The sequence below is a fragment of the Mustela lutreola genome, chromosome 8 (genome assembly GCF_030435805.1).
Source record: "Mustela lutreola isolate mMusLut2 chromosome 8, mMusLut2.pri, whole genome shotgun sequence".
NCBI lineage: Eukaryota > Metazoa > Chordata > Mammalia > Carnivora > Mustelidae > Mustela > Mustela lutreola.
The window spans coordinates 90,148,017-90,174,044 of record NC_081297.1 but is presented as its reverse complement, the minus strand read 5'-3'; the positions used below and the strand labels follow the sequence as shown (position 1 = coordinate 90,174,044).

The following is a 26,028-nucleotide window of genomic DNA, read 5'->3' as shown; positions in this document are numbered from 1 at the left end:
ATGAAAATAAAATGCATAACCACTATAATAAGAATGAGAAATGGAAGGCAGTATAATATTAGTTCATTGTTGGCTATGATATGCTAAAAGATAATACTGCAATCTCTAGAGAACTATACCACCCAAATTTTAAGTGCACATTTACAGGCCAAGAAGAAGACAAAAATGAAATACAAGAAAATAATTGAAAAGATGACATGATAAAAAGAGAAAAAGGACAAAGAAATGGTTTGAAAACAGTGATGACAAACTAATAACAATATGGTTGAGTTAAACCAATTATATTTGAAGAAAAAAAATTATATTCATATTATGTTAAATATAAATGGAAGGAAAAACTCTAATTAAAAGTCAGAAATTGTCACCTACCTCAAAAGCAGTATGTTACTTTATGCTATTTACAAGCCTATATTTTAAATATGAGGATTCAGGGTGCCTGGGTGGCTCAGTGGGTTAAGCCTCAGCCTTTGGCTCAGGTCATGAGCTCAGAGTCCTGGGATGGAGCCCCTTGTCTGGCTCCCTTCTCAGTGGGGTGCCTCCTTTCCCCCCTCCCCCCACCTGCCTCTCTGCCTACTTATGATCTCTGTCAAATAAATAAATAAAATCTTTTAAAAATAAATAAATAAATATAAGGACTCAGCTAGATGAAAACTTTAAAAATGGAAAAAGACATAAAAGAAAAATCATATCATCTTGATAGATTTGGTGAAAAAAAAAAAACAATTGCCAAAATTTAACACTCATTCCTAATAAAAACATAAAACTAGGAATAGAATGGAGCTTTCTCAACCTTAAAATCCCGAGTTAAATCTAGATCTGTGGAAAAATCTAGAGTTAGCATCATATTAAATGGTACAAGAATGAATGTTTTCCCCCTGCAACTGGAAAGCAAAGCTATCTATCTAAATATTTCTCCTCAATGTGGTTTTGGAAGTTCTAGCTAGTGTAATATAGTAAGAAAAAGAAGTTAAATGTGTTGAACTGGGTAAGAAGGAAACAAAACTTCCTCTATTTTCAGATGATATAATTATATAAGATCATAGCATTTGGGATCAAAGTGCAAAATGCAGTGTATTTCAGTGAAAAACAAAATAAATTCTGTTTTAAAACTCAACATACAGGGGCACCTGGGCGACTCAGTTAAGTGTCCACTCTTGATTTCAGCTCAGGTCATGATTTCAGGGTCATGAGGTCAAGTCCCATGTTGGGCTCCCCACTCAGCAGGGAATTTGCTTGTCTCCCTCTTCCTCTGCCCCTCACCCTACTCTCTCTCTCTCTCTCCATCTCTCTCTCAAATAAATAAATTGGGGAGGATATGTGCAATGTTGAGTGCTGTGTATTGGATAAGACTGATGAATCACAGACCTGTACCCCTGAAGCAAATAATACATTACATGTTAATAATAAAAAATTAAAAAATAAAATTCAATTAACAATATCAAAACCTTTACATTAAAATTACAAAACTTTGTTAAGAGAATTAAAGAAAACCTCACTAAGTGGAAGGTTATGTTAGAATACTCTCTCTTGTTAAGATGGTAATTCTAATTCTCTGAAATTAGTCATATAGATGCCACTATGTACCTATTAGAATGGATAATATCTTAAAATGGGCAAAACCAAGTGTTAGCAACAACGTGGTACAACTGGCACTGTCATACTCTGTGCTTAATAGTGTAAAATTTTACAACCACTTCAAAAAATATTTTGACAGTGTCTTCAAAAAGTAGACAAATACCTGACATAAAACCCAGTCATTCCCCTCCCAGGAACTTTCTAGGAGAAATGAAAGAAATACATCCTTACAAATACCTGCATACAAATGTTTATAGCAGTTTTATTATAATATCCCCAAACTGGGGTGTATTCATACAAAGGAATATTACTCATTGGTTAAAATGTATGGACTACTGATATACTCAACAATATGGATAATTTTAAAACACAGTGAGTGAAAGAAGCTATAAATAAAAAGTATTTACTCTATGATTTCATTTATGTGAGTTCTAAAATAGGTAATATTAACCCAGAGTGAAAGAAATCCTGCCAGTTCTTACCTCTGTTTGTGTAAGAAAATGTATATTAAAAGGAGTGTGATTTTTATTCAGCGTATGAATTTGTTAAAATTTATTGAACTGAATGTGTGCATTCTTTTGATGTAAATTATGCTTCACTAAAAGAAAGTAAAAGAAAAATACCTTGTTCAATATTGGAGAGAAAGGAATTTAATCAGAACAAGATAATTTGTTTTAGTCATAATTTGATAATAATTTTGTAATGGAATTTTTCTTCTGAGGACTCTATAGTGGGAAAGGTAGTGACAAAATGGGACAGGAACCCAAAAATCTCTGTTATCTAACCCTTTCATTTGTAGATGAAGATGGCTTTTAAAAATGTAGAGAAATATTAACATTTAAAATATTTTAATATTTCTTACTATCCTTCTTGGAAGTTTTAGCTAATTTAAGCTGAGCAACACTGTCAGTTTGGAGGAGACAGTGTTCAAAAGCTGTCATTGTCATATGAGAAATGCTGTCCTCCAGTTGAACTGTGGTTCTGAATGCTTCTGCTGGAGTGTGAGCAAAACATGATAAACTGTCAGCAAGTCAATGGCCCTAGTCCTAGATTTCGATCTTCTGTTTGGAACCATTCTCCAGGGAGAAACAGTTGGGCATTTAAAAAAATCCTATTCACTGGCATTTTAACTCCAAACTTCCAGTGAAATATGAGAATTTAAAGCCCCAATCCAGGCATGAATTGAAATTTTTGTTTTTGAATTTTTGTGCAGAGTTTTCTGAACTCTCATGAAATTTGCTTTGAGATGAAGGACTAGCATCTTTAAAATATGCCATTTCTTCACAGGCACACTTGGGTCTAAATTAGCTTAGAAAGTAAGAGAGTAAATTTTCTATTACCTCTGTTCTAAGTAGTACATGTGGCAGGATTCAGATAAAACTTGCTCTGCCCTAAAGGAGACAGAGATTTTGTTAACCATTCTGTAAAAGAATGAAATTAGCAGAAAATAAGCTAATAAAAGAACCTATTAGATTCTCTGAAGAAGATAAAAGACTTGTTTTTCAAAGTAAACTAAAATGAAATTCAAAGAACTGAGTAAGATTTTGTACTCTAACATTTGTTAATATAGCACACTCCAATAAATTATAGTTTCCAATCTGGTTTTGCAGACTCTCTGAGGAAAAGAGAAGATACTTATGGTTTTATCGCTTCTACTGCAATAATGAAAACTGCTCCCTTCCTTTGGTCCTGGGTAGTGCCCCTGGATGGGATGAAAGAACTGTTTCAGAAATGCATACCATTTTGAGAAGATGGAAATTTTCTTGCCCTTTGGAGGCACTTGGACTTCTGACTGCTAGGTAAGAATTGCGTAACAAGCATGATATTACTGATGAGAAAAATTTGGAGAAAAAAATAGGACTCTATAATTAATTCAATAGCTATTCTGGTTGTTTCCAATTTCAATAGCTATAGATAATAAATTTAGATAAATGTAAACTATAAATATAAATTTTAAGCAAATCTAAGCTATAATTGTGTCTTCTGTGCTAAACTGGAAGGATAATTAATGGCCATAGTTTCTTAAATGAAGAGTTTAGATACTCTTACAGAAATAATAAAGCAAATTAGGGAAAAATAAAATTCTCTACTCTTTACCCCTCTCAAAAGAAGTAAGTCCTTAATAATTGGACCATGTCTTTTATACAAAATGTCCCATTTATAGTAAGTGTACAATTAATATGCCAATGATAACAGTAAGAATAAAAGGGAAAAATTTATCCCTTATATATTCTCCAGATCGTCTCACAGAATAAAATACCCTGGAATGCAGTTGGGAGTTGAGTAATGATGTCTTCTTATAGTTAGGGAGAAACATGTGGGATAAGTGTAGAAGCTGGCTTTGGTTTGGGGAAACAGCTCTTCCTTGGCTTCTATTTTATATTAAAAGCCAAGAAGAGCTATTTTAAAACTGTCTTGATAAGCATCAGTTCACTGATGGCATGAAGAAGTCTGCAGTCTCTAGAAGCAGAAGAATTGCAGAGCCCTGTTCTATTCTGAATTCTCTCTCAAAGTCCTGACAGAAGGGGAATGTAAGAGAAAGTGACACAAAGGACTTTTCAAACTGATTTACTTAGGTTTATGTTAAAATTAGTGTACTTTCCAAAACTTCTGGAATAGAAAAGGAGGTGAAAGTTTTCGTTTTCTACCACAATGAAATACCACTTCACACTCACTAGGATGGCTATACTCAAAAAGACAAATAATATTAAGTGTTGGCCAGGATGTGGAGGGATTGGAAAACTCACACATTGCTGGTAGGAATGTAAAATGGTGCAACCACTTTGGAAAGTAATTTTCAATTCCTTAGATATAAAACATTGAGTTACTGTATGACCCAACAATTCCACTCTTAAGTATATACCCAGGATAAAATACATAGTCCATCAAAAACTCATACATGAATATCCAGAGAAGCAATATTTATAATAGCCAAAAAAGAAAAACAACCCAAAAGACCATCAGCTAATGAATGGACAAATAAAATGTGGTCTAACCATACACTGTAATATTATTCAATAATAAAAAGGAATCAGTAATAATACATGTTACAACATGAGTAAACCTTGAAAACATTATGCTGAATGAAAGAAGTCAGTCGCAAAAGATTATAGGATTCCATTTATAAGATATATCCAAAATTGGCAAAACTATAGATGCAGAAAGTGGATTAGTGATTGCATAGGTCTTGGGAAGGTTGGGGGGAAAAGAGGGTTGATTGCTAAAGGGTATGAAGTTTCTTTTTTTGGTTATAGTTACACAACTCCTGGAACATATTCAAAACCATTGAATTGTACACTTTAAGTGAATTGTATAGAATTTGAATTGTGTCTCAGTAAAGCTATTAAAAATTTAAAAGAACAGAAAAGTAAAAATAGAAATATGAATCTCTATAATATCTCTAAAGCCTAATTTTCTCACCAGATGATATAACATCTTTCTAGTTTCTAAAGCATAAACTGGCTTTATGGAGGGGAATTATTATTGTTTTACTAAGATATACCTTGGTCTATTTAAAAGACATTAAATGTGTCAACTAATACCTTTATAAAGTTTATGGAATATTTCTTAGAAAAATCTTCTTTTTGAATACCCAAGTTTTTAAACATTATAAAAGTTTCAGTCTTCTTTTTTTCAGAGGCAAATAGGTTGTTGCTCTGACATAACAAGAATCCGGAATTCCCAGCAAACAGATTGCATTGTATATAATGCATGTGCCAGAAACATGCAAACCAAACCATGAATATAATTTCAATCAACATAAGCAGTAGGAGTTTACTCAAGGGGTAAATCAGTAATGAGGCAAACCTTCATACATGTGCAAATGTACAATTGACAACAGATTATTTTAGATCCAAAGTGTCCTTCGAATATTAAAAATGAGCTAGGAGACTGTTCCTGCAACAGCATGTGAAAGCTGTATCTTGTACTTTCTATCTTGTACTTTCCATGTAGAAGTGGCTTCATATCACATCTCATGAGTTTAACATTGCACAGCCAAGGACCATGCTGAACATCATGCCAAAGATCATGAGACCACCAATTCCAATACCAACAGATTCCAGTTTAACGCTGATTATGGTCTCAATTTTACCAATACAATGTCTGTGTCTGAGAAGCTCCTTTAGGCATATGGATTGGACCTGTTCAGACCTTTTGTTTCACAACACTAAAATGTTGAGTGGAAAGTACGAGAGTCCTGTTTCCCTTTTCCCTATCTGTAGGGTAATAGTTATAATAAGCCTCTTCATATATGGTCCGAGCCTATCATATAGCTACACCCTTGCCTATAAAAAAAAAAATACTCCAGTGGTTACTTTAGCAGCAGATTTCACCAATAGGCAGGTGAAAAAGCCAACCATACACTAAATCTGCCTCATGGCTTCCTAACACCTGAAGAAACCCATGGCTATTATCAGGGCTCCTGCTCCAACCAGCACACAAGAGCCCCAGGTAGATATATGGCGATGACTCATCCTCTGATAATAAATCCTTCACGGTGCCTCCAAACCAAAACCATGGTCCAAAAGCAATGACAGCTGACCTGGTCAGCCAAAAGAGCAGGTTGAAGCCAAGCAGTAGGTACTTTTTGCACTGCGGACACTGCAGAGGCGTTCCATGGGGCTCACCGCTCTATCACGATCCTGAGTCCCCAACCCCACACTCATGCTGAGAGTTGTGGCAGCCTCTTACAAAAATGTTTATCAGAATAAAGCCTATAATACTGCTTAGTTTTCCTGCTTGTAAAATGAAAGGACTTGCTAGACGGACTTCAGTATTCTCTGATCCCTGATAAATAAGCATAATTCTGTTTATAGTGAGCCTTCTCTACCTAAATAGATACTGAAAATCTATTTGACACAGTGTTTTAAATATAAAGATCAAATTACTACTTAGTGCCCCTTAGTACTATCTAATTTTAATAGTCACAATAACCTTATGAAGCAAATACTATTATTATTTCAGTTGTACCTGTGAGGAAGCTGAGGCTTACAGAGATTAAGTTGCCCAATGGAACGCTAGTAAATTGAGGAGCTCAGGTTAAATCCAGAGATTTAGAGCTTGAAATCTTAACTGCTATGCTTACAGCCTTTCTACACAAATATTCTAGGCTATTTACATACTAAATATGTAAATAAAACTATCTTAATATGGTCTTATTATAGTAAATAGCAGTACTTAACTATTTTATCATGCTTCGGTGTTTCTACTTCACTGTGTAATTTCTTTTTTTCTGAAGAATCAGATTTTTAGAAATTATAGGGACTGCTTTCAAAGTAGAGTGCTGTTTATTATGCATCATTTAGGAAATTTAGCAGAAATTTGATTTATTTGAACATTGGACGGTTCCTTATCATGCATCAAAGAAGGTCACTGGGAAGGTTAAAATATTTCCATTGCACTCATTCTATGACTCCCACTCTCTTTAACTGAACTACTAAAAAACTTGAGGACAAGCTGTTTCCAAAAATGAACCTTTCAACTTCTCTAAATTCAAAAGCTGACTTTTCTAGAACAAACAGTTTGTGCTTGTTAAGTGAGTTGTCAGAGTGAGGTCTTCAGAGATCTGTATTTTTTCTCCTTTGAATAGTCTATTTTTCCAATGGTTTAACCTCTTGAGAACTGGTGTGCTCCATTTCTAGCTCAGAGAATTTTTAATATTGCTGTTTATTTAATCCAGTTCAAAGATTCACCACCTCCTTTTGGTTTATTTTTAGCAAGAGACATGTTGAGATTTAATTTACCTAGTGTGGGGCATGGGGTGTTAATATTTCCACTACTGAGTGCCAGCAGTGTGCTCACCGGGTACTGATATTTCCATTAGAGAAGGCAGTGCTGTCAGAATACCAGAGACCAAGGGCTAAGGTCTGTGGTTCTTGGCAGATGGTTGCTATTTTCTTGAACACTGATGCACAGGCATAGCTTCAACTGCTGATAGCAAGCAGAAATTACCCATGGAATTAAAAGACAGTTCAAGGAAAGGATTCATTTAAAAATAGCAACTCTGAACTGGCATCAGAGCATTACATCAGAAGCTTAAATAAAAATTTGACAAGGTACTAGAACTTGCCATCCCACGTGATGTAAAATTATTATTTTGCAGGAAGAAGAACAGTGCTTAACAGGTGGTGCTTTAGCATCCAAAATCAGTTTCCTTGGAAAAATGTTTCATAAACATGTTTGGATGAAACCACTGTATCTTTTATTATAGAGATCAATTTACACGAAAGGCATTCTTGACTAGCATTTTAAATAGGTAGCATGGAATATTTAAAAGGAGACAGTTAATAACTTCTACATTAGACTAAATAATTAAGTGATGGATAATGGTGTGTCTTTCACATTTATATATTGAGCACAAATATGTGTATGTGGAAATTGACATGCAATGAATCAAAGAGACTGAATAATAAGTCACAGTGACTATCTCTAAAAAGCAATTTAGAGAAAAAGACTAATGCTAAAGATCACCCCACAATATATTCCATACTGTAACCAAAGTCCTAAGTGCTCTATGTGCCCAAAGGAGAGAGGGTCAGATTCTTTCTGAGAAGGTAAGGAAATCTTCACAAAGGAATTGAAGTCTGAATTGAAATATTCATAGCAATTTCCTGAGTGGATAAGAGAGGAAATGGCATTTTAAGAAGAAAGACTAGCATGTGCATGGTTATAGAGGTTCAGAGAATAGTGAGTAATTTAATACTATATTAGAAGGGAACTGTACCACGAGACAAGACTAGAAAGACAGGTAAGCCTAGGATGTTTTAGGTATCATGAGCCAGATAGTTACTGCAGACTCATTTCTGCAGCCCATGGAATTTTGTTAAGAATGGGAGTCATACAGCCAAATTTATGGTATATAAGAATAATGCTGACATCAATGTGAAGGATGAACTAAAGAAAGAAAATGAGAACAAGGATATTAGATAGATGTCAGGTATTGAATAGTCTATTTGAAAAATGGTCTGGGCCTGAAAAACAGTAGAAATCCACAGAGCAGATCTGAGAAACATTTCAGAGAAAAATGAAAAAAAGAGAAGAGAAATTGAAGACTTGGAGTTTTCCATTTTGGGTAAATGATAGAAAACTATAGGGTTAATCAAGACAAGGATAATAGAAGAAAGAGAACATTTGGGTGGTATAAGGTAGAGAGTTCTGTTTTGGAATATTGAATAATTAAAGCCCTGTGGGATATCTAGAAGGAGATGACCAGTATGTGGTTGTATATTCAGACCTGAAGCCTAGTAGAGAAATGAAAGCTTAAAAAATAATATGTGAATTATTGGCTTGAAGACAGTAACTGAAGCCATAGAAGTAGCTGTACTGTGTGCAAACATGTAAAGGAAATATAGAAAGGAGTAAAAGATGGAACCCTGGAGAGTAGCAACATTTTATTTTATTTATTTATTTTTTAAAAGATTTTATTTATTTATTTGACAGACAGAGATCACAAGTAGGCAGAGAAGCAGGCAGAGAGAGAAGAGGAAGCAGGCTCCCTGCTGAGCAGAGAGCTCTATCCCAGGACCCTGGGATCATGACCTGAGCTGAAGGCAGACGCTTTAACCCACTGAGCCACCCAGGCGCCCTGAGTAGCAACATTTTAAAAGCAATATAGAAAGCAAACAAAACCAGGAAAGGCAATAGGAAGAGTGACCAAGTGGTTGGAGGAGATGGAGAAAGGATTGGTAATTTAGAATTCATAAAAAAGGTTTTCCAAAGGGGCACCTGGATGGCTCAGTTGGTCAAGCACTGGACTCTTAGTTTCAGCTCAGGTCCTGATCTCAGAGGCCTGAGATGGAACCCTGTTTTGGGCTCTGTACTCAGTGTGGAGTCTGCTTGAAATTTTCTCTCTCTGCCCCTCCCCTGTGCTCTCTGACTTTCTCTCTCTCTCTCTCTCTCTTTCTTAAATAAATAAATAAACTCTTTAAAAAGGGTTTTCAAAGGTTTTGGAGAGGTGTTTAGTAGAATTCAGTCTAAAAACAAATCAACGGACTGAGAATAGAGCAGTCACTGATGGCATTCATGAGACAATTGTAATACTACAGTAAAGCTGGATACCATACTTCAAGATCTTAAAGAGGAAACAGCAAGAAATAAGTAAATTATGACTCTTGGAATAAAATTGATGGTAAAGGCTTTGAGGTTTGGGGTTGGTATGCTTGTTCAAATAAAAAACCTTGAAGCATGTTTACAAATTGACATGAGGGATGATACAGGAAGGGAAGATTAGAAAGTAGATGGACGGTGAAGTGGCATAGTGAGAGGGTATTAATAGCCAATAGCCTGGAACAAAAGTACAAAAGGGAATTTTATCCAAGGAATGGAAGAGAGTAACTTCTTCATCTCAGGTGGGAGGCAAGGAAAAAATTGAATATATAATATATTATAGATTAGTATGAATATGGAAGAGAAAAATGTGGAATTTTCAATATTGTCTATGAAGGAAGAGTAAATACTCTTCTGATATACTGAGAATGAGAAATGTAGAACAGCATAAACCCAAAGGTGTATATCTTGTCTGTGTGCACTTTTAGAGAGTTTCTGGAGTTGCTTCCAAATTTCACAGTTGACAGCACAAGTTTTGAGATCAGACATATCTGACTCTGTCACTTATTACTTGAATGACCTTGGGCATACTTCCTTATCTATAAAGAGAGGGTAATAACATCCTGTGCCTTATAGGGTAAAGTACTTATGAGAGTATTCAATAAAATTGTACCAATCATCTTTATCATTATTATCCTCTTCATCATAATTATATTAAGAGTTTAGAGTTTTCAGATTCTTTTAATGCCAAACTATAGAAATTGATAAATTCTTGAGAATAATTTCATTTCAACTAAGTTTAGTAAGTTAAATTCACTTGTTATAATTTATATGATAAGTATTTTACAATTGAATAATGACATAGCTTGCAAAGCACTTTCATAAAATGTTATATGGTTTGTTCTATAAGACAGCCTCTTTAATATTATTCCCAACATTTACAGTTTCCCCCATTTTACTGTCCCCATTTTACAGATGGAGAAATTGAAGCCCAATTTGTCTATTCATTTACTCTGTGGGTATTTATTGATGGCTTACTCATATAAGGCACTTCATTTGGCACTAAAGCTGGCATAATGCACAAATTTGCATCTTTTAAAGATCACTCTGGTTTCTGAGTGAAGCATAAATTTGGTGAGAGAAGCAGAAGTAAATGAGGGAACCGTTAGGAAGCTACAGAAGCTACAGAAGCTAAGAAGTAGTCTGAGTGTCAGAGGATAGGAAGTCAGCCTTAGAAGTGTGGTAGTGGTGATGAAATAAAATGAATAGAATCAGAACATTTAAAAGTGACAGGATTGAATAAAGAAGGGCAGTAAAGAAGGAAGGTGTCAAAGATTACTTCTAGGTTTCTGTATAATGCAAGTAAATGGAAAATAGAAACATCCACTAAGATAGGCACTCTGGGTAACAAGTAGATGTTATTAGAAGAACCCTGACATTTAGGTTGGGACAGGTTGGCTTTGATGTGTGCTTGAGATGGCTGGTGATGGTTCAAAGAAGAAATCTAAGCTAGAGATCCCAATTTGGAAATCATCCACAGAAAGATGGGAATTAAGTTAAGGGCATAGATAAATTTGCTTAGAGAGAAAGTGTAAGATAGGAAAAGAAGACCCTTAATATTTAAACTCAAAATCCCTTATTCTTTTTCATAACTTCATGCTGCTTTTGCATGTAAGGTTGAATCCATCCAAACACAAAATTTCTGCAGCACCTGGGTGGCTCAGTTGGTTAGGCATCTGCCTTCGGCTCAGGTCATGATCCCAGGGCCCTGAGATTATCTCATTGGGCTCCCTGCTCAGCGGGGAGTCTGCTTTTCTCTCTCCCTCTGCCCTTTCCCCTGCTCATACCCCTCTCCCATAAATTAAATCTTAAAAAAGAAAAATTTCTACACAGTGCCTCCAGTATACCACTTGCTTTATGTAGTGCCTTTCTAATCTTGTCTGTATATAAAATCAAAATGTAATCATATAGAAAAACAAAATCAATAACTACTGTTTAATTATAAATAAGTCCAATTAATACCATAAATAATAGAGTTAATTCTCAATTTCTATATGTAGATCCATGAGCTATCCATCAAGAAATATCTCTGCACAGTTCCTAAGGTCTCTTTGGATCATTCTTATTTCTACTGGGTTATGACTGGGTCAATGTCCTAGTCCAATTAGACAAATTATATTACTCACTATATGTCTCTATTCATCATTTAGAATGTCATAAAATAAGTAATATGTTCAAGCTGATCTAGTAGACTTCATATAAGTCTACATGATCAAAAGAGAAAAAGACCTTCCTAGAAGTACTATACAGAGCCTGTTGGCCTCATATTCTGGATATTTGAATTTTAGTTTCAGTGCCAGCAACAGATGGCCTTGGGCAAACAGCTCAGATTCTCTTTTTGTTTTTTTATCTTTATATTCAGGAGATTGATCCAGGTCTCCAAGTTTCCTTGAGTTCTAATATTCTGTAATCATGTGAAAATCCTTGAAGGAACATGAATTATTCAGTGGGTAGAGGTTTACAATCATCTTAAAGGATCCTTATTCTCCACTTTCCCTAGAAAAAATTTCTTCTGTCATATCTGATCATTTTTAGTACTAGAAAAATAGCAAATATATTCGTATTGACATTTTTCTTCCAAGTTGATGCTGAGTGTGTCATCAAACTCAAAACCTGCTGGAGAAAATATTCTGCACTTCTGATAGTTTTCTAATTCTAACCTGACATTGGGGCTTTTAGCTATGAATAGCCTCATGGCATTCTGCATGAATTCTTACTGTGTATTCCTAAGTCTGACATTTCTCTTACACTTAAATTTGATCTCAGATTTCTTTACTTTTCATTTTACCCAAAGTTCCTTTTTTTTTTTTTAAGGTTGACATTTGTTACATTGCATTTGGCTTTTACCCATCACTTGAAAAGTTTTTTCAGTAAGATAGTGACCCTGTATCATTTTTCAGGCGAGTCAAAGAAGACAAAAGAGAAAAACAATGATAGAGGGAGAAAATAAGAAAGGAATAAAAATGACAAAATAACAAGTCAAGTGGAAGAAGTTGAAAGATGTATTTTTCTGTTGAAATTTCACTTCATGGTGCCACTGCTCCTGTTGAAAGTTGTCTGGATCCTTGGTGATGTTCCTTTCTCCCTTTGAGAGGAGCTGTAAATGACTGAGGAGAGAGAAGAGGAATGATGCCCCCACAAATCTGAGTGTTAGTCATGTGACTTCAAAGCCAATTTGTCATTCAGGGAAAAGATAAGTTGATGTGCTACTGTCTTCAAAACAGACTACAGATGCTGATTCATTAACTTATGGCCCTACAACAATAACATGCCAAAACTACGTTCTCAAAGCTCAGTTTGTAGTCCCCAAGAAGCTTATATGGGTGTTGTAAGGTCAAGACTATTTCCATAATAACTCTAATATGTCACTTGCCTCTGTTACATGTATTCACTCACGGGTGTAGAGTGTTTCAGACATGCGGTATTACAACAGATTTAATACAGAAACAGATAGGGGGATCTGTCTTCTGTTAAGCCAGACATTATAGATATTTGCAAAAATCTGAAAGAATATCATTCTTCTCTCTAAATATTTTCTTCGTTTTTGAAAGTATAGCTCTTTTTCATAGGAGTATATTGTTTATGTTAACATGTAAAAGGATAATTATTGTTAAATATATCTTAAATATCTTAAATGTTTCTAATATGGCAATTCTTGATAGATGTAACTCAACAAAAATTCTTTGGACTCTTCCCTAATTTTTAAGAGTGTTAAAATGGTCTTGAAACCAAAAACAGGAGAACTCTCTTGCACAGCAACCTAAACACTGGGCAGTTTCTACTTCTACATTCAGCTAAAGAGTTACCTAAATACTTGATACTCTTCCTTTCCTGCCCAGGTAAGGATTACCATTTCATCTCAGTCCTCTGCTTGACTATGAGTTTTGTGTTTACACGGTGGGCAAAATACAGAGTTGTATTTCACTAAAGTTCCTTTGAAAATGTTTGTCTTGAAGTTGCTTTCATTTTACTTAATTTTTTCACTTTCAGTTTTTTAGCCACATGTCTTAGATTCATTTTATTAACTTTTACAATTCTAGTCTTTGAGAAGTAGTTTTTTTTTCTTTGTGTCTAAATGAACTCATTAGACAATACATTAAAAATGTCCAATTTTTAAATATTTCCTTAACAATTATTGTACAGAGTTATATTTATCTTAGCTGCAGAATTATGTCCTTTTACAGATGCCAACGACACAACTGTTAGCCCAGTTGAGAGGAAAACAAGGCCTGAATAGATAGAATCATTGTTCATGAAACTCATATAAAACTGAATAGTAAGCCAGTCTGATATTTTGCTTTTGACCAAATTTGGTTTTGCTCGCTATTCAGACATGCTTGGAAAGTAAATTAAATAACCTAAAGTTACTTAAATGGATGGTTAAAAAATGATGAATAACCTTAAAGAAGTGATTATTTCACATGAACTCTTGTTACACTTATTTTTAAAAATTCTTAATAAATGGAAATCCTCACCTTATATGATCTTCTCTCCAAGTCATAGAATTTTACTCACCTTGTATCTTTTTAATATCTCAAATCCAATAGATTGCCACTTACTGCATTGTAAATGATTTATTTTCTGAATGAGTATAAGAAAGTTTCTTACAAACTCAAGTAAATGAGGACCTTGTTAAAATCACCCTAATAAATTTTCTAATGATAGTTTCATTTCTTCTGCAGTCTCAAGGTATAAGGCCCATGACTCTAGTAATCAGTACTACCAAGGTTAGCAGAATCACTGGTTTATTTTTGGCAGGAATTACGTGTATTTTTCAAGAAAGTCAGGTCATTGGAAAGTACAATAACCTGACTTGTGGAAAATTCAAAATACTTTGCAGTTCTTCTGTCACATATGACATTTCAGTATATAAATATCACATGACATTCAGAAAATATGGGTAGCTCTCACCGCATTGAGGAATGCGTTACTGAGCATGAAATGCCAATAACTATGCCCCAAGAGAATGTTTAAACAATTTCAGACTACATCACAGGAAAGAAATGCCAAGATTGGTGGAATATATTTGTCCATTGATCTTTGCCTGAGGTCAGGTCCCTGAAAAGGTATTAAGCAGAAATTCTCTCAGGGCAGAGATCCCTATATGGACCGATTATGCTAAAAGAATATTTTAAGTCAACCAAAAAAATAAAATACTTGTTCTTTTACACAGTGATGTTTATTCTTAAAGGAACATATGATTTGTAGCTTTTTTGTAGTTCTGGAAATGAACTTATACTTACGCATATATATTCATAATTAGTTAAATGAGCCTTACTTAAAAAAAATCATTATATTTTAGTAACCAATGAAACTTTCTTATAGAAAGTTTGAAAAACTTTAAAAATTAAGCTTAAAAAAGAAAACTAAAATCATCCATGAAATTTCCATTCAAGTATTTTGTATTAATATTTTTGATGTTCTCATCTTTTTGTCAAGCTTATGGAGAAATAGGCACATTTTTAAATGGTATTATACTGCATATACTTTTCATTATATTTTAATATCACTAAATATCCTTTTAATATTTTAGACTACATGTATTCTACTATATGGTCATAGCTTATTTAACTTTTATTTTAGACATACAATTACATATAACCTCACACATATCTCTGATTATCTTCTTAGGATAAATTCCCAAAAGTAAATCATTAGATCAAAAAATAATCAAATTTTAAAGATTTTTAAAAATACACGTTGCTATATATTGCCATAATGTATGAAGGGACACATTTCCCAGGAGCTTCAGTAAACACTCCAACATCTCTCTAAATGTGGCCAACTCTTCCTAAAATAATCGAATGAAAGTTATATTTGGATATGCTTTACTGTTGTTAGGCCTTAGTCACATCCCAGGATGTCATGTGGTTAGTCTCTTAGCAATTTCTATTCCAATTTCTTCCTAAACTTCATGCAAGAGTAGTGAATAAAAAGATCTGTTCCTTTCCATTAATCTGAAAAATGTTCTTACCAACATTTCCACATATTAATACAAATATATAATTTTTCTTTTGGGCTGTATAGATATAACTAGTGTCTGTTCTATTCCTGAAGGAGTCTGAAAAAAAAAAAATACATCCTTCTTTTTTCATTACCTTCAGATTTGTTTTTCTTTCACCCTTTTGACTGAGAGGAAACAAATTTTAAAAACCTGGGACTTACATAAGTGGTATTTTGGGTTATATCTATTGCTACCAATGTAAATTATCTCGGAGCACAGCAAGAAATAAAATGGGCCCAATAGTGTGATTTTTTCTGATTACTACCATCATGATCAATGCATTTTTATTAATGACCCAATAAGAATGGAGCACGGGGCTAAATCCTAAGAATTAAAAAAAAAAAAAAAAAAAGAGGATTGAACAATTCTTATCTTCAGTTGATTTATTCACTAGTTGAGGAATGATGGCACATATATAAAAAAGACAAATTCTAATAAACACTAACATAGCTTAATTGCCCAGTGGAGTCAGCCAGTCCATACCCTTGGAGTTCAGAAAAGCGATCAGTAAAGATTGGGATAGTCACCTTTAAGAGGATTTGAACCACATTTGAAGGAGGAATGGAACTTTAACAAGAAAAGAAAAGCTGTTCCACAAAGGAGAGAATGCACATGACATTTTCAGAGTAAAATAACCAGTGAACCAATGCAGTTTAGTCAGTATTACAGTAGGAGAAAGACCTGATGTTCATCTAGCCTTGGCTATCTAGATAAGCAGTATGGGACTAAGAGAGGTATATTGGAAATAGAAACCCATTTAATGTTTTATGAGAAATGAATTTAGAAATAACTTGGGGAATTTATAAGGTATTACTATGAAAAATGTTAGTACCAGCATGAGATAATTGTGGCTTCGACTAGCTAGTTACAGAAGAAACTGAAAACAAGCATAATGCTAGAGTACCATTAGGATAAAAAGAGTCGAGGGAACTTGGCAACTGATTGGATATGAAGAGAAGAGACTACTAGGAACTTATTATTCAGCTGTGCTTGCATCAGGGATTCATAATGAATGAGCCTGCCTTCAACCAAGTACATAATATAGAATCCCACTGAGAAGACTGTGATAAACTCTACAGGGGGCTGCCAAGGAGCTGGAACACCTTCTCCGATAAACTGGTCCTTGAGTTTTGACTTCAAAGATGAATCGAATTTTGCCAGATGGGAAAGGGTGGAAAATTCAATGAAGAGGGCAAAAAAGGGGGAAAACATGACTCAAAATTTTAGAGCTGCATGATTGGAGAAAGATAGTAACACAGACCATGAGAGAAAAGTCTAGCAGTAGAAATGTTTTAGGTGGAAAGAGAATTCAGTTTAGACATTCGGCAAACTTACATGTAGAGCATATTTACCAATCTGGAGACAGGCAAAAATTTTCTGCTTTCATGGAGTTTACATTCTAGTATTTGGAAATAAATACATAATTAGAGGCATAGTGTTCACCAAAGAGTTCTATTTTATTGTGATGTTTGTTTCTATTTTTCTTTTTCTACTGTCATTCATATCCATAAGGTAAAATAAGTACAAAAGAAAGCATGGGTGACTCCTATCTGACTTACCTCATCACTTAGGCAGCAAAATGTTCGAGTAACTATTCCCTCTAAGACTTCAAACTGTCCTCAAACTGTCCTTGATGTCTACAGGCTTCAGACAAATGGTTTAGTAATTGAGAGCAATAAATTAGAATCAATCACATTTAGTTAGGAGAAAGTAGTCTCAGTGTGCTAAAACAAGCTGACCTTCTTCTAGCTTTGCATTTTTATTGCACCCTTTCTGCTCTCTACCTGCACTTGATGCTATGCTGGGATCTTCTGACCTTAGCAGTACTTCAAGAGATGTGTCTGGACTGCAGTTCTTGCTGCGTCTTACTGCTAGATTGTTCGAAGGGAGAAAATTATTGAAAAAGTATTTACAGGTCAGAAATAAGGGTTTCAAGTGCGTTAACCATGCAAGTGAAATTTTTGTTGCAATTAAAATGCTCAGTTTAATTTAAGAAAAATATGTAAAACATTACATTTAAGCATTACATTTCAAACTGCTAAGGACAGTTGAGAGATACTAAGTAATACCAGTTTTCCTTGACACTGTAACTGCATAGTATTCATTTCACCCTTGAGTAAACTGATACGCTGAAGAGACTGGACAGTAAAGACTCTAAAGTTTCCTAACCTCCTTAATATTAAGAGCCAATCTTCAGAGCTCTCACTTGATTGGTTGAAAGCATTCAGTTTGTTTCCATGCAAAAGGATTTTTGACTTTTGTTTGTTTATTTTTTCCTTGTTTTTCAACCAGTTTCAGTTACTATAAGTCGTTCCTTCAAGTTTAAAATTAGGCATATCATTTTTTTCTGAAAACTTATTTAAAATTAATTGCTCTTACCGAAGCCCAGTTATAGCTAATCCTGTCAAAGCTGTATGTCAAAAGCATGTCAAAACGGTGTGGGGCCAAAAGTTATCTGTAGGCACTTGCCAGGATCTTGGAGATAACTGTATTTAATTCTTCTGTGGAAGCAAGATGATGGAGCCTGAGGAGCCCTTTTGAGGATTAATTGTTTTGAGAGTAGATATTCAGATGCTAAATACTTCCATGAATTTAGTTCAGTAACAAATATTTATTGAGTGTCTAATGGGTGCTAAATCTTAAAACAGACATTTGCAGTCCAAAAATGAATAAGGCACAGTTAACCTCAAGGTCTTCATATCCTGGTAAGAGTTAGTCTTATGAAAGTATTTTTGTTTATTAAATTTCTGATTTCTCATTATGATCTGGCCAAAACTCATCTAAATATATTATATCCCATTTTTTAATCATATAAACCATCAGGTCTCTAGCTGGTAATAATTTACTTAAGAAATGCATTGCTAAATGATAAGCAAAGATTTTCATACACTGTAGAAAGATTTTAGATATCCTATGATTTTTTTTATAGACAAGGTAGCTGCCAGTTTCTGACTTAAACCCAAGTTTCCAAAATCTAGTTGAAAAGGCTTTTTATTACATTCCACCTGAGAGTACAGAATGTGGAAAAATAATAAGCTGGTGCTAATAGTCGTCTTAATTGATTGTGAGATTATGATTTTATCTTATGTGCTGGGGGTAGAATTCATTCCCTCTTCTCCATGACATTTTTCATAGATTACTCCATACCATTAATAGCTTAATAAATACATTTACTTTGTGTTAGTTTTCCAGATCAAGAAATTCGTAAAGTGGCTGTTCAGCAATTAGACAACCTTTTGAATGATGAACTACTGGAATATCTCCCACAGCTGGTTCAGGTAAGAACAGCAGAATTTCCAAAGGATTCTAGGATTTTAACTAATAATCCTCTAAAAAGAGTTTCCAATAAGTCAACACTAGACTATATAAAGTGGTATTGTAATTTGGCAAGCCAGAGACTAAATCATAGCTCGTGTGTCAACTTAGGTAACATAGACATTCTTTAGCCCAAACTGATAGTTACAGAAACTATCTGTAAGAGCCAAAGAGGAAATTAAAAAAAAAAAAAAATTATCATTGAGAGTTGGGGCAAAATAAAGAAATAATGGTGATGAAATCTTTCCATCTAACTATGTAGAACAATTAAAAATAAAATGAATGTTACTTAGAAAATAGTCTTTCCTAGGCAGCTCCTCATAATACATGGGTTTCTTGCCTGTATCTTAGACCATTCGAACATTGATTATCAATCTATAAAAGTGGTTTTATAAGATAATACCTGAATTCTGCCAACAGATACTGCATATTAGCCACAGCATTAAATATCACAGTGTTGGAGTTATTTTAGGAAATAATATGGTCACATAAATGAAATATAGAAATATGAGCAAAGACTGATTCGGTGTTAATATTTTGAAAAAGAAACAACCATATATCTTGCAAATGACCATGTAAATGATTGAATGTCAAAATTACAAATAATATTGTTTTCCCAGGGTGACTATGTGATGAGGGCTGAAAAGGTAGTTCTAATATAGCAACCTTTATGCTTTTCAGGTTTTGTTTTGTTTTTTAACTCTGATGTTTTCTTATCTGAAAGGTCAGATTGTAATTACAAGCTATCTTAAATGCCAAGTGACTTAGTTTTTGAACATTTAAGACAGAGAATTTTTTTTTTTAAGATTTTATTTATCTGAGAGAGAGTACAATTGGGGTGGAGGGGGAAGGAGCAGAGAGAGAAGCAGACTCCCCACTGAGCACAGAACCTGATGTGGGGCTTGATCCCATGACCCTGAGATCATGACTTGAGCTGAAGTCAGACATTTAACTGCTTAACCAACTGAGCTACCCCAGTGCCCCTAGGACACAGAACTTTGAGACTAATGGGGGAAACCTCTGTCAATGACTAGAATACCATATTGCTTTGCACATGGAATATGCACTTCTCTGAAGGACTCCTAAAGTGAAAGCTGGTTTCAAAATAGCTATACCATATAGTTTCTTATACAGATTTCACAGTTGTGATTTTTCTATACTTTTCAGGTTAGTGTAGTGCAAATAAAAATTAATCAAACTTGTAGGAACGCTTCATCTATGATTCATGAGTATTGGCAGCATGCTCTATCTAACCTAAATCAAAAAAGTAAGTTTTTACAAAATTTTGTGTATACTAAACCTATTTGAAAATGGCATTCAGAATACATACACAACGCACTCACCACCAGAAATAACACTGAGAGCCATATACCTGCAAATTCAAATTCATATGACAAGACACACACAGAATCCAACATATCAAATACACAGAAGTAAAATTAGGAAGTGCAGCAACGACTCCCTAATTAAAAATGAAGATAATAAAATGTTTGGGGATGGAAAAAAAATGACTGGAAAATAAAACTGGGGAAGAATTTTCAAAACATTTATTACAGAATTTGCCCCATGCTCTCCCCTAACTTCAAAACTTGAAACACAAAAAACTTTTGAAACATAAAATTCTACCCTACTGATTATTTTCTTGAAGTATGTTATTTTGTTATGTATTATATTGTTAGAATTATGCAGGATATATTAAAGAAATAAGACAGGACTCTAAGTCCATAACAAAAACAGAACATGTTGTTCATAGCCAGAAAATAATTTAGACCTGGACCCAGAGGTTACAGCAAACCGCAGGTCAACACTCTGTGGGTAGGTTCCAAGAACAGTTCATAATAATGCAGTGTGCACCAGAAATATTGCCAGCCTCCTAAATGGTGAAGTAGGAGTGAGGGGGAAATTGTACCAGTGCACAGAGTGATACAGGGAGTCTGGAAACAAGTGAAGCAATTTAAAAGCAACAAGTATTTATTCAAGAAGAAACAATGGAGAAACCCAAAAGGAAAGCTAAAAAGACAAGCATGGAAATAAATTATAAGATATCTCTCTCTTGCTCATGTGCTCATGTGATATCTTATTAGGGCATCAACACAACTTATGGACCTGGTCAGCTAGTATTAGCAAGTAAGTGAAAGCAAGCCATGGCTGCAGTTTAAGAGAACATACATTATGGTCTTTATACATTCAGATAACACTAAGAGTTTATGCAAATTTGCTGAAATCATCTTTATGAAATCAACTTCATAAAGTTTCCCATCCTTGAGTATGGTCAGCATATTGAAATATTTCTTTAGGTGTGTATGTGAGTGTGTTTTGTGCCCACTTTTGTCTGCTGTCTGTACGGTGGTATAAAACCTGGCTTGAACTCTGTGTGTGTTGGGGGGAAGCGGCGGTGTGTGACTTAAATGGCTATTGAGCAACTAAAGATAGAAGCTTTGCGTCTTAAACAGGGAAGGAATTTTTTCTGAAGAGATCCTGTTTTCATTTTCAAATATATTCAGATTTCTGGAAGAATGATGGGGTCCAGGTACTCCCTGTGGACGGGGTAGCCCCTGTAGAGTACCTAATCTGAATTAGGCTCATAAGGATATTAGGGGTTGCCATTACTGCCTGTATTTTCCACCAGGTTGGGTTTCCGAGAAAATCTTAAGGACCTTTTTACAGTAGAGATGAGGGAAAAGATTTGGAAAGGTGTTGACTTGGGTGGCACCAATCAGCTCTGAAATCTCTAAAGTTTTAGGTTCTGCAGGATAATACTGATGTATCAATTGGTGATTTCAGTTAAGGCTTTGAATGTGCATTAATTTCATTCCCCTAAGAGGAGAAGTCTCTACTATTGAATAATGCCATTTTTATATCTAGGACACTAATCATGCTATGTATTTTTGTGTGTGCCAGGATTTTCCTTCTAGGCATGGTTGAACTCCACCAAACATCTGCTCTTATTTATTACCCTGTGATACTAAAGCATAAATGAGAAAGAAACTTCACAAATTCAAACTGTGATGTGTGTGCACTACATTATACACCAGCTAATATGGTTATCTTATAATATATCAAATATAATCAAATATCCAATATAATTTTAACATTCTGTTAAAATGTTTAGGCTGTTTTCCTTTGCCTTTTCATAAACCTCATTAGGCCTTTTGTATTCTGCTAAAGTTTTGTTACTGAGAAGTGTAAATTAATTATATCTCTTACTTCAGGCTGTCAAGTTTGAATGGAACCTTGAAAGTCCTCTGGTACAACTCCTATTGCACCGTTCATTGCAAAGCATCCAGATTGCCCATCGTCTTTACTGGTAAGATAAACTAAAATAGGATAGGATACCTTTTTTATTGTCAACTTCTCTCTGTGAGACAGCATTAGAAGATGTAGAAGATTTCCTACCTTGTAATTGATATAAGCCTCCATTTAAAGTTCAGCCAAATTAGAGTATTTGTCAAGTTTTTTTATTTATGAGTGCAATTTAACTGTCATCATCCTCAAAATCTTCCCTTTATACAGTTACTGCTGTTTAAATCCAATCTGATTTTTAAAGCCAGATGATATCTTTCCTATAGCTTTATTTTTTCTTTAAGAGAGACTGAGGGAGCACACACACATATGTATGGCAGACAACATCTACTAGCTTCAGTTGGTAGTAAAGCACTTTAATTAATAGTAAAAAGTCACTCTCATTTTTTAGTATGTTTTTCTGCTTCAAGAAATGTTACTCATGTTGACATTACTCTGCCCATGAAAATAACTCAAGCATTTCATAACAAAGTAGAGATACAAGGAATTGTTAGGCGCCAGTGTTTATTCTGATGTTCATTTTCATTTCAAATGTTTAATATGAAAAGCAGAACATTGTCCTCTACTATGTCAGTATAGGGAGGCATCAGACACGTGACTAGCCCTGGGCCCTTTGTTGAATGGACTCTTTCATCGAGTCTTGAATGAAGTCTTACTCTCCCCAGTTTTTCAGTCAGCTACTACCTTGCTGAGGAAACTTAAGTGGCTACACTTGGTGGTCTTTTGTTCTCACAGTAAAACTAGGATCAAGTTACCAGGGCCCAGCTGTGCACTTGCAGGCTTGTGACAGAAGGGGGCAGAAGAGGGCTGCTTGAACAGTCAATCAGGCTTGATGCCAAAACAGAGCTGACAGGGCTTTAGAGCTATTCCAGGAGATTGACCCAATCAGGTATTAGGCAATCGATATCACTAGTGAAGTCAAAACTGGATTGGAGAGAAAATATGAGCAGAAGTCAGGGACTAATCTAAATCAGGAATTAGGACCCAAAGAACAAGCTGTTGGTTGCATCAGTGTTTGCTGGTACTGAATGACTTAAGGCAATGGTATTTTTGGCACCACAAGGCCTTTCTTTCCAAGATGACAACAGAATTAAAGGACCAAATCCTACAAGCTTTAAAATGCCACTCATAAAATTGAGATGATGCCAAATCTCCCCATTCATTTTCTAAGCGCTCTGTCCTAAACTTTTCTTACCTAGATTTTGGGATAGATTTCTCAAATCAAGGACTGCTCTAAATAAAGTGAAATAATGTGGAAATTTTGCATCATATGATTGAAGTCACACATGTCCCTCTCATCCTTTCTTTCTTTATTTTTATTTTTTTTTTTTGAAAGAGAACTTTCTATTACTTTTATATACAGAATATTCAACAGTGTCCACTCAGCCCCGTTGGGTGGGCAGTTTTTAGTTTTTGCCTTTTCCAGTTGGCTATGCAAGCCACTGTCTTTGGACCCAGGACATTGCTTCCCCAGTGGCAGCGGATCTCATCGTATCTGTCATTGTAATTGGTCCTGATGGCTGCTACCGGCTTAGCCAGAGCTCCTTTGTCTTCTGAGTTAATCTGTGTGAAGACAACAGTGGTGCGGGTCTTCCTGTGGACCAAAGGCCCCAGCCTGGCCTCCCTCTCATCCTTTCTCCTAAATCATCCTTTCTCTTGATACCTGAAGTTCTATCATCAGTGAGTCAATGCTTTAGATTAAGTATTGTTCCCTCCAAAATTTTTTTTGCTCATGATAAATTAGATGATTGTTTCTTTATTTATGTAACAAATCTTGAGATACTAGACCCTGTTGAACTATGAAGGATAAAACAGAATAGTCCTTGCCTAAACAAGCTGACAAGATAACAACACGACAGCTAGCAACCAAGCAGCAGGGAAGATCCCTTGGCTAGGTGAGAGAGAAAACTGACAACAAATCCTGTCCACTTTATGGTGATCCATTCCAAATACAACTGCAAGGTAGAGAGGCAAGGCTGGCCATCAAGTCAATAAAAAAGCCTAAACATGCACTCGCTTTCTGCCAGAGTTAAATACTGATGAAGGCATACAAATGAATACACAGAGGAGGTAAATGCTCTCTCTGCTTTGAGATCTGAAACACTCCCTGAAGAAAGAGTAAAGAGCTGTATTTCAGGGAGTTATCACAGTGTAATAGAGCATGCATGATACAGAATCAATAGAAGGTTTTAAAGCCTCTCCTTTACCTTCTAGAATCATTATATTACTACTGACTAACCTTTTACCTTCACAATGTAATGAATAATAAATTATTGCTTCACTCTTTTATAAAGGAAAGATATGTCTTGTTGTCATTTAATATTGATCTCTTATAATCATCTTTCACCTTACTATTCTCAGAAAAGTATACACAGGATGAAATCTCTACAATAAGCAATTCACTAAGCTAACAATAGCTATTCTCTACCTCAACCAACCTGAGAAAAAGTAATGGATATTTTTAAGAAAGTGTACATGTTATGCAATAATCTGTAAAATCCATTAGCATAGTTTTCTAGTTGAGGCACAATATAGGAACAGCTGGGGCTTTTTTTTGTTTGTTTGTTTTTTTGTTTGTTTTATTTCTATGGGAGAAAGGTTTTATATAGTTCTTTTCATAAACAGATCTTTAAAAACAGAATATAATTTTAAATTAATTTTCATATATCATTTGTGTTATTTCTTTTATTAAATATATGAAAATAGAATCTTATAATCTCTTACAAAGTTCTACCTCAAATCAATACAAAAGCCAGTAACAAAGCTCCACCTTAAATTTATCCCTAATTTAAATGATGTCCTCTTCAAATTTTTCTATCTTGTTTAAAAAAAAGTAAAGAGTTATAAAAGTGATCATTTTGTGCATATATACTGACCTCAAATGTTGGAACTTGCACCAGATCTGGCATTTGGGAACTGAACTTTCTAATCCACTCTTCAGCAATTTTTCATTACAACAGCGACATGCAATTTTATCACTGCTTCCTTAGATAGTAATCTGGTGTTCCTATAATAGTATCAGTCTTCCTTTGTCATAGTTCATGGTAGAGATTTGGGTTAAGGCCTTGAAAAACAGCTTTAGATTGTTAAATATTTATTTTTTTCTCAGACTACAGGTTTAATTTAGCCAATAAAATATATGGTCAACAAAAAGGAATCTGTTCTTCCTTAATATGACCTTAATATTAGTAATTATCTTTGTCTTCTAATAATATTTGAATTTGATCTCCAAAACAAATAGATAATAAATACTCATAGAGTTACAGGATTTAGGAGTCAGATGGAACCTTATAAATGCTATAGCTCTTTTTTTTTTCTCACCCAGAAAGGGATATCAACAAATTAAGTGATTCATCTAGTTACAATCATCTAGCTAGCTGAAGAATTGAGTTTAAAATAGTTTTTTTCATGACATCTCATGCCCACTTCAGGTCTCTTTCCAATTCACCACCCACTTCTAAGAAAAGTACAACTTGAGGAATTCACTGAATGTTTGTTTGTTTCTCTATCAATGATTAAGGACTAATTCAAGTACACTAAAGTGGTGACTTTTCCTTAACTTGAATGCAAAACTGAAGAAAAAAACAATATCCCCAATTGAGAACTTTATATCTAATACTCAAAGTTCTTGCCATTAGGTGTCGGCATAACCCACAACTGCTGTCAATTATAATGTTAATAAATAGGCATTTGGAGGAAGCTCCAAAAAAATTATATAGTTGAAG

The 26,028-nt window shown here is 34.6% G+C and overlaps 1 protein-coding gene and 1 pseudogene across 5 annotated transcripts in view; one reads left to right on the top strand and one right to left on the bottom strand.

Annotated features, from left to right (window-relative positions):
- Positions 1-26,028, top strand: part of PIK3C2G (phosphatidylinositol-4-phosphate 3-kinase catalytic subunit type 2 gamma) — a 354,883-nt gene that overhangs the window by 135,127 nt on the left and 193,728 nt on the right. For all 5 annotated transcript variants that reach the window (XR_009356772.1, XM_059185937.1, XM_059185939.1 and 2 more), the window contains exons 16-18: positions 3,186-3,374; positions 18,870-18,963; positions 22,213-22,307. Coding sequence is in view for 4 of the 5 variants with exons in the window: in XM_059185937.1 (XP_059041920.1) it covers positions 3,186-3,374; positions 18,870-18,963; positions 22,213-22,307 (378 nt within the window). In the remaining variant the exon portion in view is untranslated. The remainder of the gene's footprint in view (positions 1-3,185; positions 3,375-18,869; positions 18,964-22,212; positions 22,308-26,028) is intronic.
- Positions 5,538-17,249, bottom strand: LOC131838200 (tetraspanin-2-like; annotated as a pseudogene).